Source organism: Archocentrus centrarchus, chromosome 1, assembly GCF_007364275.1.
Source record: "Archocentrus centrarchus isolate MPI-CPG fArcCen1 chromosome 1, fArcCen1, whole genome shotgun sequence".
In the NCBI taxonomy this organism is placed as follows: domain Eukaryota; kingdom Metazoa; phylum Chordata; class Actinopteri; order Cichliformes; family Cichlidae; genus Archocentrus; species Archocentrus centrarchus.
In genome coordinates this window covers 16,397,971-16,416,978 of record NC_044346.1, presented here as the reverse complement: position 1 = coordinate 16,416,978, position 19,008 = coordinate 16,397,971, and the positions used below count along the sequence as shown (strand labels likewise).

The 19,008-nt window shown below is 39.0% G+C and overlaps 2 protein-coding genes across 5 annotated transcripts in view; one reads left to right on the top strand and one right to left on the bottom strand.

Moving 5' to 3' along the window:
* The window catches only part of papss1 (3'-phosphoadenosine 5'-phosphosulfate synthase 1), a 23,907-nt gene extending 16,628 nt beyond the window's left edge, over positions 1–7,279 (bottom strand). For both annotated transcript variants that reach the window (XM_030732329.1, XM_030732335.1), the window contains exons 1-7: positions 7,028–7,279; positions 4,847–4,961; positions 4,512–4,747; positions 3,986–4,124; positions 1,987–2,105; positions 374–487; positions 148–259 (exon numbers count right to left, since the gene is read on the bottom strand). In XM_030732329.1, the coding sequence (XP_030588189.1) occupies positions 148–259; positions 374–487; positions 1,987–2,105; positions 3,986–4,124; positions 4,512–4,747; positions 4,847–4,961; positions 7,028–7,087 (895 nt within the window). In that variant the 5' untranslated portion in view covers positions 7,088–7,279. The remainder of the gene's footprint in view (positions 1–147; positions 260–373; positions 488–1,986; positions 2,106–3,985; positions 4,125–4,511; positions 4,748–4,846; positions 4,962–7,027) is intronic.
* sgms2a (sphingomyelin synthase 2a) lies at positions 6,123–19,008 on the top strand. 3 transcript variants are annotated; one of them, XM_030732354.1, is made up of 7 exons: positions 6,123–6,178; positions 7,715–7,936; positions 13,172–13,675; positions 14,375–14,492; positions 16,123–16,276; positions 17,358–17,524; positions 18,312–19,008. In XM_030732354.1, the coding sequence occupies exons 3-7, from the start codon at positions 13,227–13,229 to the stop codon at positions 18,495–18,497; spliced, it is 1,074 nt and encodes a 357-aa protein (XP_030588214.1). In that variant the 5' UTR covers positions 6,123–6,178; positions 7,715–7,936; positions 13,172–13,226; the 3' UTR covers positions 18,498–19,008. The 3 variants fall into 3 exon arrangements, with proteins under 3 accessions (XP_030588214.1, XP_030588207.1, XP_030588221.1); XM_030732347.1 differs by lacking the exon at positions 6,123–6,178 and having other exon boundaries at positions 7,634–7,936; XM_030732361.1 differs by lacking the exons at positions 6,123–6,178; positions 7,715–7,936 and adding an exon at positions 11,596–11,703.

Genomic DNA, 19,008 nt, shown 5'->3' with positions numbered 1-19,008 from the left:
AGTACAAGTTGCATGATTTTTTTTTTTTAACAAACATGTTAAATTGCTCTAATCACACCAAGAGACATTAATATGATAGTTATTTTTCAGTCTAATCAAAATTTTATTTTCATTTTAATTTCTCCTGTCATATTCAAGTCATCTTACCATCCAACAGGCAGTCAAAATGAAGACACTGCAAAAATTCTCTCTCTCTCATGAAACCATTGAGAGGAGTGGCCCAGCCTTCAGCCAGCACCTGCACCCACTGCATGTCTACCTGAGGATTACATAGTCACATACAGCAGAACATCGGTAAATCTATCAGAGGACACTTATTTAGCTTTACATATTAAAAGGTTTTGTGAAAATTAGAAAAGAAATTCTTATTCACCTTCCCAATCTGTACAGCAGGAAGTGTTTCTGCATCGGCCTTGGCCAGGTCCAGTTTGTTCTCTTGAACATACAGCTCTTTGACTTCATAGGAAGCATCAACAGGAACTATATCCTGCAAAGTTTAACATCAGAACATCAGATTAATAGGTATAAAGAAATCATTCCAAAGTATCATACATAATGAAGATGTTAGTAAAGGAATATTTAATTATATACAAGAAGTGGAGCTGCATTAGCATCAACATCCATAGAAATGTGATAGTTTCCTGCCATCTAGTGGCCAATAGAAAAACAACAGCACTGTTCAATGTACAGCATATTGCCAAAAGTATTCACTCATCCAAATCATTGAATTCAGGTGTTCCAATAACTTCCATGGCCACAGTTGTATAAACCAAGCACCTAGGCATGCAGACTGCTTCAACAAACATTTGTAAAAGAATGAGTCGCTCTCAGGAGCTCAGTGAATTCTAGCGTGATGCTGTGATAGGACGCCACCTGTGCAACAAGTCCAGCCATGAAATTTCCTCGCTACCAAATATTCCACAGTCAACTGTTAGTGGTATTATAACAGTGTGGAAGTGAGTGGGAATGACAGCAACTCAGCCACATAGTGGTAGGCTACGTAAAATCACAGCATGCGGTCAGCAGAGGTCACCAGCTTTCTGCAGTCAATCACTACAGACCTCCAAACATCACGTGGCCTTCAGATTAGCTCAAGAATAGTATGTATAGAGAGCTTCATGGAACGGGTTTCCATGGCCGAGCAGCTGCATCCAAGCCTTACATCACCAAGAGCAAAGCACAGCATCAGATGCAGTGGTGTAAAGCACGCTGCCACCGGACACTAGAGTAGTGGAGAGGTGTTCGCTGGAGTGATGAACCACGCTTCACCATTTGGAAATCCGATGGACAAGTCTGAGTTTGACAGTTGTCAGGAGAACGGTACTTGTCTAACTGCATTCTGCCAACTGTAATGTTTGGTAGTGGGGGGGGGGGGTGTTTTTCAGGAATTGGACTCAGCCCTTTAATTCCAGTGAAAGGATACCAAGATACTTCGGACAATTTCATGCTCCCAACTTTGTGGGAACAGTTTGGGGATGGCCCCTTCCTGTTCCAACATGACTGCGCATGTGGAACAGGAATGAGTGCGTTTGGTGTGGAAGAACTTGACTCGTCTGCACAGAGTCCTGACCTCAACCTGACAGAACACCTTTGGGATGAATTAGAGCGGAGACTACGAGCCAGGTCTTTTCACCCAACATCAGTGTCTGACCTCACAAATGTGATTTTGGAAGAATGGTCAGAATTTCCCATAAACACTCCTAAACCTTGGGGAAAGCCTTCCCAGAAGAGTTGAAGCGGGTATAGCTGCCAAGGGTGGGCCGACATCATATTAAACCCTATGGATTGAGAATGGGACGGCACTCAAGTTCATATGCATGTGATGGCAGATGAGTGAATACTTTTGGCAATATAGTGTAGTCTAAACTTACAGACTCTAGTTTAACCTGTAATGGTGGTGTTAAAGAGGAGGGAGCTAATTGGTGGAACCAAAAAAAATAAAAAATTTTTTTTACAATGTCAACACCACATATTTCCTCCCCTCACCCGCTCCTGAAGAAGGTCAACCAGCTGCTGTATGCATTCGTTCACGCTGCAGGAGTCAGTCTTCAGCACCAGCTCTGGTGCCTCTGGCTTCTCATACTCTGAGTCAATGCCAGTAAAACCTGATTGCCAAAAAATTCATTAATTAATTTAAAAAAATAATGCACACTCTGATCTCTTCTTTTTTTTTTTTTTAATTAAAAATATTCAACTACTAAGTAACAGTGTATTTCTTCTAGTTTGATATTTCTTATATCTTTGAGGTGAACACAGTATGAAATAATGGGTCTTTTTACAAATTAATACTATTTAATACTATTTAGTACTGAAGTACTTGATACTATTTTCATTAAACGATCACATCTGTGTGACACTGATAAACTATCACACAGACGTGTTTAAGGAGAAAAGATGTGCTGAGCCAGGAAATATTCACTGATAAGGAAACAGTCAGTTACAATTTTTATGTTTCAGCCCTGAATTACAGCTGTGAGCCTATTTCATCAGGGGATCGTAGGGTAATGTCTGTTTTGAGTCATGGTTAAGGATAATTTGTTTTAATTAAAGAGCAAATCTTGTTTTCTTACATCCCATTACAAACGTAATATCCACACATCCTTTCTTTTAAATATTTGTTTGTTTCTGGGACAACTTTGCCTACTTTCAATGTGTGCAGAAAATAGGACTACTCTGAAGTGCTACTGGCCTTCATCAGGGTCATCATAACTTATGATGAAGGCCACAAGCTGAAACACGTTGGTCAAACAATATATTCTTATATATATATATAAATTAGGGGTGGGACTTTAACGCGTTAATTTCGATTAATTAATTACAGGGAAATTAACGCGTTAAAATTTTTAACGCATTTTAATCGCACTTTGCACCGTGGAACGTTTCTCAGTGCGCGAGTTCCCGGCATACAGATTATATCGACGCACAATGTCCAAATTAGGGGCTGCATCCTGCGAAGGACCCGGCCCACGTCTTTCGCAGCCCACAAAGGCCGGAAGTGAGCAGCTAGCCTTCATATCAGCTGCCGTCACCTCTGCGTAGCTCATGTCGCCTAGCAACCGTGAGTGCGAAGCACAGCTGTGTAAAAGCAGCTGTTAAACGGAGAATGAACTTTTTCTCCTTTTTGTGGTTTAATTTTAAGTCTTTAATTCAAAATAAGCTGTTAAAACAAGATTAACACATTTCAACATCAAGGAATACAGCTGAGTGAATGATTAATTTCCAACTATAACAAGTGAGACATTAATGTTGAATAAAACCATCCAGTTATGATGCTTAACTTTAATTTCAGGAGTTTGCTTATCACAGGAGCACTTCCACCCTTCGTTGGTCTGTGTAGTAGACTGGTGGGAAAATAAACAAAATTTTGAAGTTTAAGCTTATGTATATTGATTCATTCATCAACTAAACTTAAATTAATATTTATCATGTTAAATATTGAAATGCGATTAATTTCGATTAATTAATTACAAAGCTTGTAATTAATTCGATTAATTTTTTTAATCGAGTCCCACCCCTAATATATATATATATATATATATATATATATATATATTAGTGTTGCTGGAGCGTGAACCTCTGTTTAAATGCTTCGTTTACTTTTCCATCTAGGTACTTTTCAAATTTTCTTTTTCTTGTTTTTTAAGTGAACATCCAGATGAGGGTGACAAGAAATGACTTTGCTTAATCTTAGTTAAGATCTCACACACGCATGCACCAACCACAATCTAAGAAGAAGCATTTCCTTTTACAGCGATGACTGATTGTTTCTTATTTTTGTGTATTGAGAAGTGATAAGCCTCAGCAGAAACAGAATGACAAAGTCAGGAAATGAGGCTAGAATCAACATGTATTTCACAAGCTGTAGCCAGACTGACAAGATACATTGCATGTCTACAGAATACCTGACAGTATATAAACTCTTTTTGATCATATGGTGAACACAAACCTTGTGCTGCACAAAAATAAGATAAAAATCATACTCCACCTGTTATCTCCCCTGCTCTGGCTCTCTTGTACAGCCCCTTCACATCCCTCTGCTCACACACATCCAGTGGGGCGTCCACAAACACCTCAAAGAACGGTAGCCCAGCAGCCTCATGGATCTTTCTAGCATTGACGCGATCCTGATGGATGATAACAGCATACAAAACTAAGTATAAACATGATTTCAGCAAAAAGGTGAAAAGGATAAGAGATTTCCTGCTGCCAGCAGTCTGCAGTAAATTCTAAATAACGATGGGAAGTGGCACAATCAATAGTGTCATCACTATTACAAACTATGAAGTTTCCAAAAAACAAATGGTTATGTGCAAAGCACTAGACTCTTAATTCAAATTTCCTTTCAGCCCAGAACAAAACTTCACAAAGAGCCAAATTTAACCTGGTTTACTGAAGATGGTGAGAGATTAAGAGTCTAATTTACTGAAATATCACTGAGTTAAAGGCACACGCCTCTTTGTCGTCTTTATCTTTCATTCAGCTGCTGACGCTTCCGTTGGGGAATCACTCACCCTGCTGTAGGGGGAGATGAAACTGGCAATGCAGACGAGCCCTGCATCAGCAAAAAGCCGGGCCACTTCTGCAATACGTCTAATGTTCTCTTCACGGTCCTCTGGGCTGAACCCCAGATTTTTGTTCAGCCCCTGACGGATGTTGTCCCCATCAAGGGTGTAGCAAGGGATACCATGACACACAAGGTACTCCTCCAGGGCCATGCTCACTGTGGTCTTCCCTGCACCAGACAAACCTTTGCGTAGAGGAAAGACACAAAGTTATACTAAATTAATTATAGATCTCTTCATTAAGTCCACCTTAAAAGGTCTACAAGTAACATCTTGAAACATACCAGTCAGCCAAACAGTGCATCCTCTAAAGCCTCCTCTTGTGCCCACAACCTGCCCGCGCTTGTTTCGGCTAACATGATGAGCTTGATAGGTGACATTAGTTGCCCGTTGCATTCCCTGAAGTGATACCAATATAGTGTGAATTCAGCCCAGTTAATACAAGTTTATAAAAACATTCATCCACTGAATCATTTTCAACACCTTAGAATACATCTGTAGAGCAGGAGGTACTGATTATTTGTTATGCATTCCTAATTAATCCTTTTACCACAGGAACACACTGGAAGTTGGTCATTTTTACAAAGAAAAACTTAAAGCCCAAAACATTTTTTTTTTTTTTTTTTTTTTGCTGACATAAAAAAAATAAATAAAAAAATAAAAAATAAATCACAGAAATAAATGTTCTGCACTTTAAATTCTGTCATTGACTCTGTTCATAATTTTTTATGGACAGAATTTCTAGGCATAGCCAGGTGGCAGAAGGCTTCCAATTTAGCAGCCTCAGGATCTCATATCTGCTTTTTGTAGATTCTGTTTCATCAGTGTAAAAGTGAAGCTATTGATTTAGTGGTCGTTCTACATCCTTAACCTCACCTGTTTTGTGTTCAAATGCAGAGGGGGGAAGTACAAGTAAGTACTTGTACTTAAGTACAAGTACTTCGTTACTGTACTTAAGTAGATTTTTTAGGCATCTGTACTTTACTTGAGTATTTATTTTTCTGATTACATTTTACTTTTACTCCCTACATTTTTACACAAGTATCTGTACTTTCTACTTCTTACATTTTCAAAACAGACTCGTTACAACGCGTCAGAACAGTTTTTATTTCCAGTCACTGCGCCGTCAAACATCAAACCGATCTGATCCTAAAAAAGCGAAACAATTACACATAAGAAACCATCGTACTGGCGTATCCTTCGTCTCCAGGGCTTACTGCATGCAAAGAGATTAAAAAGGAAAAACCATATAATTAATGCATCATTTATAGCGCTATAATCAGGGGTTATAGTGGGCCGCCGATGTCCGTAAGTTGTGCTCACGGTACTTCCAGCATTTAGCTAAAGCTACCGAAGAGGAGCAAAAATAAAGGGAGTAACGTGTAGCAGGTAAAATGCAGCGTTTCTAAATGCTCAACCAATAGCAGCAAACACACAAAGTTTTTGCAGTTTGTCACACAGTGTGTCTGCTAGCTAAAAGAAGAGCCTCTGTATTTTCAGGGAGAGAAAAGAATGAGAGAGAAGTTCATTCAGAGATGAAGAAAGATGTAAGAAAGAGGACAGGAGAGGAAGAAGAGAGGTTAGATTTGAAGGCAAGGACTGCAAAACAAACTGAGGTATGCTAACTTTGTGTTGTTCAAAATACTGCAGTTTAGTGCATGATAAACAGGTCAGTTTGCTGTCCTGTATTTACAGCAAAGCTCTGTGTTGGACTGGTTCATGGTCAGAGTTACAGGTTACATCAAATGTAGCAGAGATGAGCTGTGTTTAAATTCCGTTACAGTTTGTGTCCTACATAACAGCTGAGTGCATTCATTAGAATTAAAATTTAGATTGGAATAACGTTTGCATTCTCATTATTTTATATTATTACAATAATATATAATGAGGTTTAGTTAGCTTTACACAAAAATAGCTGGTAGAAACGTCATCCAAAGAACTACTTTTACTTTCTTACTTTGAGTATATTTCAGAGCCTGTACTTTATTACTTTTACATAAGTAAAGAAGTTGAACCAGTACTTTGACTTTTACCAGAGTATTTTTTAACACAAGTTCTTGTATTTCTACTTAAGTACAGAATGTCAGTACTTTTGCCACTTCTGTTCAAATGTGGAATACTATGCTGCAGCGTTATCTAGCAGACCATTTAAATAAAGCACAGCACAGTATACCTGAGCCTTCAGGTAACGTTACCACACCTGGAAACGCATTAACCAAATTGGTAAAAACCCCTGCAATCATTACGAGAAATGTTACCAGTTAATTCGTGGTGCTGTTAGCAACCAAAGACTTAAATCTGGAGCTAGCTTTAGCTTGTAACTAACAAACTGTGCTAATTAACTAGCTTACTAGCCCTGGTTAGCCCGTTAGCTCAGAAGCAACTGGTTAGTGGATGTGGGCGGATATGATGAAACGGTGCGTTGAATTAACACAACTTGGGGAGAGAGAAAAAAAAACCCTCACCCAGCTCTCGGCAGCGTTGGTTAGCTTCTGTTTCTTGTTCGAGTTGCCGAGAGTCTCCATGACTGACAGCAGTCAGCAACTAATTCAACCGACCACCTCTTTATAAACAAAAAAGCCAGTACACGCAAAACGGCAAAACCGGTCTGTTTACTTGTAAAGGTGTATCAGGTATAGCAGCGGATGGAGGAGCCTAGAACTGAGCAGCCTGCCTGCCTGGCACAGCAACCTGGAAGAGATTTTACCGAGACGCCACGTCACCCGCGTAGAAATGATGCGTTTCCTCTGTCTGTGGTTGGTTCCAGAAAAACTGACCTGATGTCAGTTTTCCTTCATCATCGTCGCCTAGCGCACAGTAACTGGCTCAGTGACTCAACTGATCCGCATCCTGCACGCGTAAAAACACATTTAATAGTTGCAAGAAAAGAATACAAACAAACAAACAAAAAATCAGTCTCTCTTACAAAATGTTTTCGAGGAGTTCAGTCATTTCAAATATTTACGTTTTTAAAATAAAATATGTAATAAATTTTACCAACAAGACGCGTGAAATTATTCAAATAATAACAATGACTTAAAAAAAAAAAAAAAGAAAGAAAAAAGGTTGTAATTAAAAAGCTAGTCTTATAAAAATAGAACCGCTATTTGCAGTTGCAATCAACTACAGGGTGGTGCATGTGCTGATTACAGGACTGTTGGTGTGACTTAAAGGGGATGCTGGTCGGGAAGCAGCTTACTGAAGCTGAATCTGTGTGAGAAATGCGCCGGACATCAGGGAGGAGCGCTCCCTCAAAAACGAGCGGCTCTGTCGCGTAATGTAACAGACCAGACTGAGAGGAGCAGCGAGCAGACAGGGCGCAGCAAGGGGGATTTAAGGAACTGCAACTCCAGGAAGAGGCCCGAGCAAGGCAGGTATGATGCTATGAACTGTGCAACATGTGAATCTAAATGCAGAAATATCGTATTCTCATCGGTGGCCTGTATGTTGGGTTACACGTGTTAAAAGAAAAGCTGTAATAATTGTGGTATTGGTGTTGGTGTTGGAATAAACGAAATGAATATTGCACTAGTGATGACATTTAACTTTTCCCCTTAGTGTTGTTTACAGACGTAGAAATATATTGTAGATACGACTCTTAGTAAGGCTATCTTTGATCGTGTCTATAGTATAGAGTTCATGTATTTGTATAAATTCGTGCAAAAAGTTATTTTCGGTAGATCATTTTCGCTGGAGACTACGTCTTTACATGATGATGAAACATCAGGTGACAAAGGCTGCAGTGATAAAAGCAAGTCACAATGCAAATATAGCAACCTATTTTTGAAGCATCCAAATTAGCTTCGGCCACACTTTGCCTTTCTTTAACTCCATTTTTAATAATTCATTTCTCTATTTCCCATTTGCCTTAGCTTTGAATGAAGGCTTAATTACAGGACAAGTAATAACCTGTTGCCCCACCCAGTAGCCTCATGTTTTAACCCAGTGTTTAAAACTGTGTGTGGGGCCACTGTACTACACCCCAAAAGTAAACTTCAAAACCAGCTGTGCCACTTACATCACATGTGACAGACTGTCACCCTCTAATATATGGGAGGCAATGGGAGACACCCAGTCACAAATCTGACATTACTGCCAGTATCCACCCCACATGTGGTCAGGCAAGCCAGAAAAGTACTCTGAGTCTATTTTTACATGTGCCATGTGAAATAGGCTGTGTTTCCAGGAGTATAACAGCAATTATTTGCTCTGTTAGGGAGGAATTAATACTTATGTGTCTTGAGGTGCAACCTTGGATTTTATACAAATGCTGTCCAGTAGTCATGGGATGAACATGGACATGGTGGTAAAAACCAAAGGTTTCAAACATTTGCTTTCTGTGATTTATAGTATTGTGATGCCATGTTTACCAGTTACAAATACAACTCAAGAATACTAAAATTAAAATACTGCTAGTATAACATCAAAATCTGTTAACTGCAGCTCATTATATTGTTGCTAACCACTAATAGTTTGAAATAACATAGTTTATTCTAAAGCAGCTTTCTGAAGAAGAGTTTTTACAAACTTATATTTTTAAAATTTGACTTATATTGCACCACTTCCCAACAACAGTCTTTTTAAGGTGCATTGTACTGTAAGGTAAAACCCCTGCAGTATTAAAGAGAGAACCCCAACCACCCCTTACGAAAATCCACTACGGTTAACTATCGTTTTTATGCAGTAACCATGGTTTTACAATAGTGGATTTTTGTAAGGAACCAAACAAATGAGCAAGCACTCAGCAACGGTGGGGAGGAAGAACTCCTTTTTAACAGGAAGAAATCTCTAGCAGAACCAGGCTGTCTATCTCCCAAATCCAAACCCATTCAGTACTTCCTTTAGCTATTTCCTCTTACTTTATGTTACACATTTCATCACCAAGAATTGAGTGGTTTTTACTTCATTATATTTTGTCAACTTAATTAGTTAATCAAAATTATATTACATATAGTCTTTTTTTACTTGGATCACACATTATGAGGTTTTTGTTATTTTTTTGTTATAGAGTGATTTTATTTAGGGACAGAAGTAGTTCTGAAGATGAAGATGCCCAAGTACACATTAATGTATCAGTACTTACAAACAAATAAAATCCAATATTACTAATTGACAATTTGGGAGCATTTGTCTGCAATAGTAAGTACTTAAGCAATTGAGATTAAGTAAGCACTTAAACCCTCAGGACATTTTGCTCATGATATTTATCTGTTTTTATCTGAGAACGATGTTGAATGTAGTATTTGTTTTACTTTTAATGGTGAATTTTTACTCTAAATTTATAGTATTTCCACTCTTAAAATAAAGCAAAGAATACATACTATTGCATCAGCTGCTTGTTAATAACATAGGTTAATAACAAGGAGCTGAAAAGCATTTTACTATCATTATACACCTATCTGGAGATGTCTTATTTTATCACAGAGGCGTCTTGTTTGTTTTACAAAACCTCGACTGCGTCAGATACTTCATCAACACTTTTTTCCTGGTGAGGCATTTATTGTGCCTATAACTTTCTGAGCATCTGTTACTGAAACAGTAACAAAGCTAGAATTGCAGAAATGCTTTACTTCTGAACACCGAGAATCTTCGCTTGTTTCAGTACATTTCAGAACATAATCGTTAAATCGCTGGTCTTGTCCCTTTCTAGAAGGCAGAGCAACCGCTTTCCTTTGATGAAGGCCATCTACATGATGCAAAGACAAAAATGAGTGGACAGCAAGAGTAGCATGTTATTATGAAGAGCCCAAAATGGAGTTGAAACCCTGGTTCCCCTGGAGTAAAATACAGCCTTTAAGGCAACTCTGTGACTTGTCTAGAAATAGCTCGGGTGAGTACAGGCAGCCAAGTTATCCATTATGGCTTGTGACCATGTGGAATAGTTTTTTTCTGCCAGTTTTCCATCACCACCCATCCCTTGAGTGTGTTGGTGCTCTGGCCAGTGGGAAAATACTGTCCTCAGTACACTAGGGAGGGAGGGGACAGTAAAACAAATTCACTGACACCCATGTGCAGTGCATACAGTGCAGTCACCTAAGAAATATTACCTTTTTTGTACTGTAAATCATGTTAATGTATCACAGATAAGAGAAAAGAGAACATAAATGCTTTTACATAAAGACTGAACCAATAATGTCCCATTCCTACAACTTTGATCTGGAAACTCGATATTTACAGCAACTAATATGTATAAGCTGAAACGCACACGTCTGCTGCCTAAAGGTAGAGTTGCCGTATTTTCCAGGGAGGAAAAAAGGTTCATGTGTGATAACTTTACTCAAACATGAAGAAAGATGTAAGAAAGAGAGGATAGGAGAGGCAGATGAGGGGTTATTTTTAATGTCACAGACTGCTCAGTGAGGAACATTATATTGCTACTGTGGATATTTAACTTCATATGTAAAGCTCATGTTAGCCGAAGGAGTGATAAGTTTATGCGACAGAGAGATGTCTGTCATCGCTACTCCTCCTAGGGCATTGTTAAGATTTCAGTGAACTTTGCATCCAATGGGTCTTCACCCACAGCGGTGAAGGTCAAAGCCACATTGGTTGTTCTATGGACTCTTTTTCCATTTTTGCGAGAATCATTATTCTTCCTGGAGTACTGGTCAGATTTCCGTGAGATTAATTTGTTCTGTATATAACTGTTTGCCAGCCTCTTTGACTTCTCATTGGATTTTATTTCTCATTAGTTTGTGCAATACAGCCAACCACTGACAACAAAGCTCATAACTTTCCTTCTGTACTTCACACATTACAATAACCTGTGAACTGTGAAGGATTATGAGCTGGATGAGCTACTATGTTATTGACAATCTGGTTTTAATCAGACGGCGGATCCACACATGATGTGTTGCTGAAATTATCAGGTTATTTCACATTGAACAAATGTCTTTTCCTACATGTGAAACATACACATTAAATGATAGCCCAGGATAATGAGCACCAGCTAAACTGGGTAGTTTGCATAACTGTGGCAGAGTTTACAGTGATGGACTCTGGACTGTGGTATTCGTGGACATTGCTAGGTTAGGTCGTGGGTAGCAGCCAAGACATTTTAAGGGAGAAAGAGATGGCATTGAAAGTATTCAGAATTGATGTTTATGGGATAATTTCTGCAACAGCAAAGATGGTGGTAGAGGTATGAAAAAATGTTTTTGTCGTCTGCAAACTTTTAAGCTTTTTTTTCTTAAATTTCATCAGATTTGAGTGGATATTCAGTACATGCTGTTTTATATCCCGTTGACCACTACAATGAAAGTAAATTTAGATACTTCAAAATAACTCACCAAATAAATGTGTTTTAATATGGCTGGACTTTCTTCTAGAAAGACTTTAGTCCTTTGAATTTAAGCAGAATTTTAGCAACACTTGCCATATTTCACCTTTGTACCATCGTTATACTGGCTAGAGGCTGGAAAGCAGCCATGATGGCTCAGGTAACATCTTAACAGCTTATATACTTCAGCATGTGTAAAGCCACCAAGAGAAGTAAAGCTCAGAACCAGCAGCACAGGTCAGCTGACCAAAGCCTTTGCACGAAGATAGCAAAACTACTGGAGCTCACAGTGCAGATTTTTAAGTGACTTATTTCTGCTGCACTGTTACACCGGAACCTGGGGTTCCCCCACCTGTTATATCCCACTTTAACCCCTTATTACAAACCATTAAAGCCTGTTAGACTTTGTGTTTTGCAGCCCTCTATCAGTTGCATAACAGAGACTGAATCTTGTGTGGGTTAGTCAGAGGGCATTCTGCTCTAATGCTTTTTCTGCAGCAGTAATGTTTTCCTCAAAATTGATCTGAGGAAACTGATACTTTCGGCAGGTCTCTAATATCCAGCCACCTTCTATTTCCATCTCATATTTTATCCTACTGCTAGGTATCTAAGTAAACATAACATCATGTATGTATCCCAAATGACTTTTATTGTGATGCATTTCGGGGCTGATTGCAATAATGTCCACATCCATTAATGGAGCTGTTAAAGGGAGAGAGACCTTTTGGATGTCAAAGGATGAAAATGATCATTGCTATAGTGCACTCTCAAGTCATTAAGTGAAAATAGCTCAACAACAACCACTTCACTAACTCTTCTCCAGCTTACTAACAGCGAGGTGATGTTTGACCATATACTGACTGGAATGGCCACAGCAGTTGCCTGTTGAGAAATGAATCTACAGCAGTGTAATGGAAAGACTTTGGAAGGCCTAAAAAAAACAAAAAGGCAGGATGATTGAATGTCCAAACAGAAAACTGCCTGAGTGGTTCTGGTGAATGTCCAATAAATGGAAAATATAACTCATAGCATTAACTCATACAACCACATTTGGCTTTGTGTTGTAAACGCCAAAATAGTTTTTCAGTCAAAAATGGGCATTTTATCCAGTGGAATCCAAAACTTTGTGTCAATAAAACCTTCATGCATTCACTGATTATTCCTAAAATGGGGAAGAGTGAAAATAAAAGTAAACCAAAGTTTGTCTCCTCCCTGTTTCTCATCTCTCATTACTTGTTTGTACTTTTCTGTCTTGTTCAAATGACAGTTGCACGCATATTCTTTTCAAACCTAATTGTTTGTGTAATCTTTTTATTTTGTCTCATCACAGCTATTAAGCCTCAACCCAGAGCCACATTGTCTGTGGGTGGACAGTGCAGGCACCCATGGCATCACAGGAGCTTGTGGACGAGAGAGACTCTGCCTCTGATAATATGAACCCAGGAATGGAGGGTGCCCCTGTGCCCAGCGGCGGTAAAACTTGTCCCGTCCATACGCCTGGTGGAGAGGATACAAAGCGAGGCTTTCGGAAGGGCATAGGCAGGCATAATGACTACGTGAAGATCTCTGTGCCAGAGTCCAAAGTCAATCGTCTGCCCATGGAGTGGTGGAAGACAGTGATCGCTTTCTTTTATGCTGGTTTTAACTTGGTACTGACAACAGTCGTCATCACAGTCGTCCACGAGAGGGTTCCGCCCAAAGAAGACAGCCCTCCCCTTCCTGATAAGTTCTTTGACTATATTGACAGAGTCAACTGGGCATTTACAGTGACAGAGATCAACGGGATGGTGCTGCTGACCATTTGGTTGATACAGTTGTTCTTCTTTAGATACAAGTAAGAAACAACAGGGCTGTCTATATGTTGTTATCTTTCAGTTGGAAAGACATAAATATTTGCAGCAGCAGTTTTTGTTGTTGCAGTTTGTTCACTGTTACTATGTATATGTGGTAACACACCCTTGTAACTTGCCAGTGGTCTGTGTGTCCGATTGTGTAATGAACTCAGGAAGTTCATCATATTACTGAGGCCTATGATCAAATTAAGATCAGTCCTTTCTACTTTGGAGTGTCCTCTGTATGACTGTTCAACACATCTCATTCAGAAAGCAGTCTTTGTTATTTAAAACTGAGTAAAATACCAGCCTCTCATCATTTTAATGTTGCTGAAAAATGATGAATTTACATGAATTGCTATCATGAAGTCTTCTACATTAAATTCTTTGCTTGTGGGAATTAAGACAAAATTCAGTTTATAGCAATGCAAGTAAAATTACAGATTTCACTGTCACAGCATATTTGGGTCACTAAAACCTCAGTTTGATTGGCTGAACAGGAGCTATCATGTTTGATGTGTTGGCTGATCATACGGAGCTAAATTGTCTCTGGTCCCAAGGGTTTTGTATATTTTAATAGATTTTTTTCCTTTTTTATAGAAGTCTACATTACCACAATTAATCCCAGAGATTATACTTCATATAAATCATATATACATTAACACCATCATTTATCACACTGTTACATTGTCTTCTTGCAGGTCAATAGTGAGCAGACGGTTCTTCTTCCTCATTGGCACCCTGTATTTGTATCGCTGTGTCACTATGTATATTACAACCTTGCCCGTACCTGGCATGCACATGACCTGCGCTCCGAAGGTAAGAAGCATGCAAACGTCAGAGAGAGTGTTATTTGTCATTTCTCGCCTGTGTACTCTCATGCACTCTGGGACTAGTTATCTTGCACAGCCACTCTGGAAAAGCAGCTATAAAAAAAAAAGCATTTTAGCTTTTATTGCCTCAAGACATCAACAATACTGAGGTGCATTAGTGTCTGAACAAAAACATCTGCTCCTGGCAGTCGTTTTGGTTGTATACTGCACAGGGACTGCAGGTTAGACAATTTAGTAGTTGTTCTTTTACTGAGAACTGGAGCTGTTCTAGATTGAGTGTCAGAGCTGTCAGCTGCTTGTAAGAAGTAAATCATCCTCCATAACTTTAGCAGCAGCTCTAACAGCACAAAACATATTTACATTTTTTCTTTTATTAGGTGTGGCTGATGGTACTTTTATAGCCTGTAAAGATTGGTAGGTCTCCAATGGAGAGTAAAATCTCTATTAAATGATTAGCAAACTTTTGTCATGATCAGTTAAATCTGTTTGTTTGGGTTAGCATTTAAGAATTTACCCAATATTTACCCAATATTATCGACCAAGAAAAGTACACTCATCAGTTACTTTGTTAAGTACACGTTGCTAGTATCAGGTTGGACCCCTTTTTGCCTTTAGAACTGCCTTAATACTTTTTGACACAGATGCCTGTACAGGTGCCGGAAACATTCCTCAGAGATTTTGGTCCATGTTGACATGATAGCATCACACAGTTGCTGCAAATTTGTCGGCTGCACGTCCCTGATGCAACTTTCATGTTGCACCACATCCCAAAGTTGCTCTATTGGATTGAAATCTGGTGACTGTGGAGGCCATTTTAGTACAGTTATGTTCAAGTAACCATGTGACATGGTGCAATATTCTGCTGAAAGCAGCCATCAAAAGATGGGTACATTGTGGCCATAAGGGAATGGACATGGTCTGCAGCAATACTCAGGGGGGCTGTGGTGTTTAAACAATGGTCAGCTGGTACTAAGGGGACCAAAGGGATTGGTTGCCTGGTCTGAGTCTGAGAATCTCAGACTCAGACCAGGCAATATTTTTCCAATCTTCAAACTCTACAAGATCACTTCAAGTGGCACTCGGAGTGGTCTTCTAGTGCTGAACTCCATAAGCTTGTGTGTTCAGAGATGCTCTTTTGCATATTTTGGTTGTAACAATTGGTCATTTGAGTTGCTGTTGCCTTCCTACAAGCTAGAAGCAGTCTGGCCATTCTCCTCTGACCTCTGGCATCAGTGAGGCATTTTCACTGAGAGAGATGCAGCTTACTGGAGCAGCATCTCTCTACAACATTCTCTGTAAAACCTAGAGATGATTGTGTGGGAAAATCCCAGAAGATTAGCAGTTTCTGAAATACTCAGACCAGCTCGCCTGGTCCTACCAACCATGTCATGTGTGATTATACATTGGCATTAATCAGCAATTGAATTAATAAAGTGGCTGGTGAGTATATACTAATACCAATATGCTCTCTTTTTAGATTCTCAAATGTGAAAATTAGCTACATTTTTAAAAATCACTTTCACAATAATTCTGCAGTGAAAACAATCCCTCTGTCTTCGAGTCACCTCTGATCCAATATTTACCTCTCTCATTACATCATCCCTGTTCTCCATCAGCTTCACGGAGACTCCCATGCGAAACTTCAGCGAGTTCTGCGGCTGATTTCAGGTGGAGGGCTTTCCATTACAAACTCCCATCTCTTGTGTGGAGACTTTCTTTATAGTGGGCACACTGTGATGCTCACGATCACCTATTTGTTCATTAAGGAGTGTAAGTACTCAAAGTAATGCCTGTTTCATTCCATGTGTGGGAGACTTTATGGGATTTCTCTGTGAATAATGTATGAACTACATCATTCTCATTCAGTCCATGTGTAATAAACCTCTCTATGTAGGGGCTAATAGGCTACAAATAATTGTCACGTGCTGATTTATTGTTGCTTTAGTGTACTTTCAAAAAGTGTGACTACAGAAAAACAGCAGTGTATTTCTGGATATGAACATGGGAAACTAAAGATTATATAAAAATATTTTGGTCCAAAAAAAGATATTTCAGAGGATTTATATATTTCATTCTTTATAGATTTTGTTTTTTTTGTTTTGTTTTTTGTTTTTGTTTTTTTTTTGGGGGGGGGGGGGGGGGGGGGGGGGGGGGGGGGGGGGGGGTGACACTGTGAAAATGTGGGAAAACTTAAGATAAATAATCTAAAATAAATATTTTCACAAAAAAGAAGCTATTCTGAGATTAAAGTCACAAGTTTACAAGATAAAACTAAAAAGAGAATCCATATTTTTCCTCACTTTGCAAGAGCAGCTCGACATCATCCCATAGAAGCAAACAGGAAATACATTCAAACACATTAGCGAGGAGGTGCAACAGTAAAGAGGATGTAAACAGTGATATTTTGGCATCCGTCCATTGCAATTTACTTCCTAATGAGCAAATGCTGCCATGTCATCCATCTCAGTATATTCCTCTGAATAGTTCATGGTAATTTCTCTTCAGACTCTGGATGCCCATGATAATATGGTGATTCTGGTATAAAATCAGAAGCTCATTTCAAAATCCCTTTACAAAGTAGGCTGTAATTTCAGTCCACTGCAAGCAAAATATACAACAACCCGTAGCTTTATGTTGTCATGAGGTGGATTCAGCCTTGCAAAATGAAGCAATGTGGTGGTGGGTTTCTTCCAAGTTTTTTACTTTAAAGTCATAAAATATCACAGAGCTTTTTAACAAAATACTATCCACCTCCTGTGGATCTGTAATGTTTTCCTGCAATATCTTTACAAAACATGTTTTATAAATAAATACTGACAGCAATCTTGTCTTTGCTGCTTTCTCCCTCAAGACTCGCCGCGGTCCTTTTGGTGGTACCATCTCGTTTGCTGGCTCCTGAGTGCTGTGGGCATAGTGTGCATCTTGGTGGCACATGAGCACTACAGTGTGGACGTGGTTGTGGCATATTTTATCACCTCCCGTCTGTTCTGGTGGTACCACACCATGGCTAACTTACAGGTTTGAGGACAGGGCTGAACACTGGGTGGTGTATGTGTGTTGAAGGCTCCCCTCTCATTTCAGCTTGTTATCCAGGTCTCGTTATGCATGGAAATCTTTACTGACTTCCTGTTGGCACAAGTCCCATCTTGTTGTAGGGTGTTACATCTAGTGCACCAGTTAAAAGCTATTACTATTTTTGTTTATAGGAAATGATCGATATTATTATATGCTTGAGATTCACCAACTGGTTCTTAGATTGCATCAAAAGCATCTGGGTGCAATTCTGTATCAGTGCACCTTTAAAATGATAAATTACTCCCTCTAATGGACAAATTTTAAGCACAGTTGATGGAATTGATTAATATGCTTGGAACACTGGTCACAATTTATGGTTGGCAGTGTTTTGTTTTCTTCCTTCAGGTCATTCATTCCTTTAAAACGATTTAATTACATATAAATTATACTATTATATTATATTTTTGTCATGAGCAGTCTGAGTGAGACGAATCAAATGGTTATATTCTGAAGGTAGTCTTTAAAAAAAAATCCCTTTCTATTACAATACTTCAACAATAGTAGAGACTTGAAAAAAAAATCTGCTGGTTTTCTGTTTAGAGGTTCTTCTCCTATTTCACTTTAACCTCCTGCTCAACCCCCCCAACATCTTAAAGAATTTACAGCTACATTGTAATCATGTCAAATAAGGCATCAGACATTCTGCTTCTCTTCTGTTACAGACATTTGCATCATGAAACGATATCACTCTAATATAACGCCTTTTTTTTTTTTTTTTTTGTCTTGTCAGACCCTGAAATGCTCACCCAATAACTACCTCACCAACACCTGGTGGAACCCACTGTTTAACTTCATGGAGAGGAACGTCCAGACCTCAGTGCCATGCTCGTACAGTTGGCCCATCACCTGGCCTCCTTCCTGCCTGAAGAATCCCTGCAAGAAGTACTCCATGGTACAGAGCACACGAGAGGAGTGACATGACCCTCATACTGCAGCAGTGTTGCTTAATAATCCACTGAGGTTCATTCATTGAGTCTTGTCATCTGGGCAGAAACATTGATACCAAATGCTTAAATATGAATATGTCTAAGAGGATAATCATAACGTCTCTGTTTGTTGCCACTGTGATTTATTTATATGATAAAGTCCTGCAAGTTGTTCTTTTTTTGTAAATTATACCACTTGATTTTGTGCCTAGTAAATTTCTTATATAAATGGACAGTTTTAGACCCGTACTTGCAGCTTGTTGCAGTATTTCATTTGCTATATGTACATTTTGTCAGGGTTTACTTCTATGTGATATCAATGTGCTCGAGTCACAAGGTGCCTTAGTTTGTTAAATGTCTATAGGTTACCAAAGCTGCCATTATCAGTCTAGATGTATTTGGGGTTTCTTTTCTACTATTAATTTTGTATTCTTTTTAGAAGCATTGCATGTGTATCCCAGCTGTTGTCTTGGCATCATAACTTTGTATTAAAATGTAACC

Bases quoted from the DNA above. Each gene is read 5' to 3' on its own strand.
- sgms2a (XM_030732354.1), top strand. From the start codon at position 13,227: ATGGCATCACAGGAGCTTGTGGACGAGAGAGACTCTGCCTCTGATAAT. The intron at 13,676-14,374 runs GTAAGAAACAAC...GTCTTCTTGCAG, and splicing joins TTGTTCTTCTTTAGATACAA to GTCAATAGTGAGCAGACGGT. The intron at 14,493-16,122 runs GTAAGAAGCATG...GTTCTCCATCAG, and splicing joins ACATGACCTGCGCTCCGAAG to CTTCACGGAGACTCCCATGC.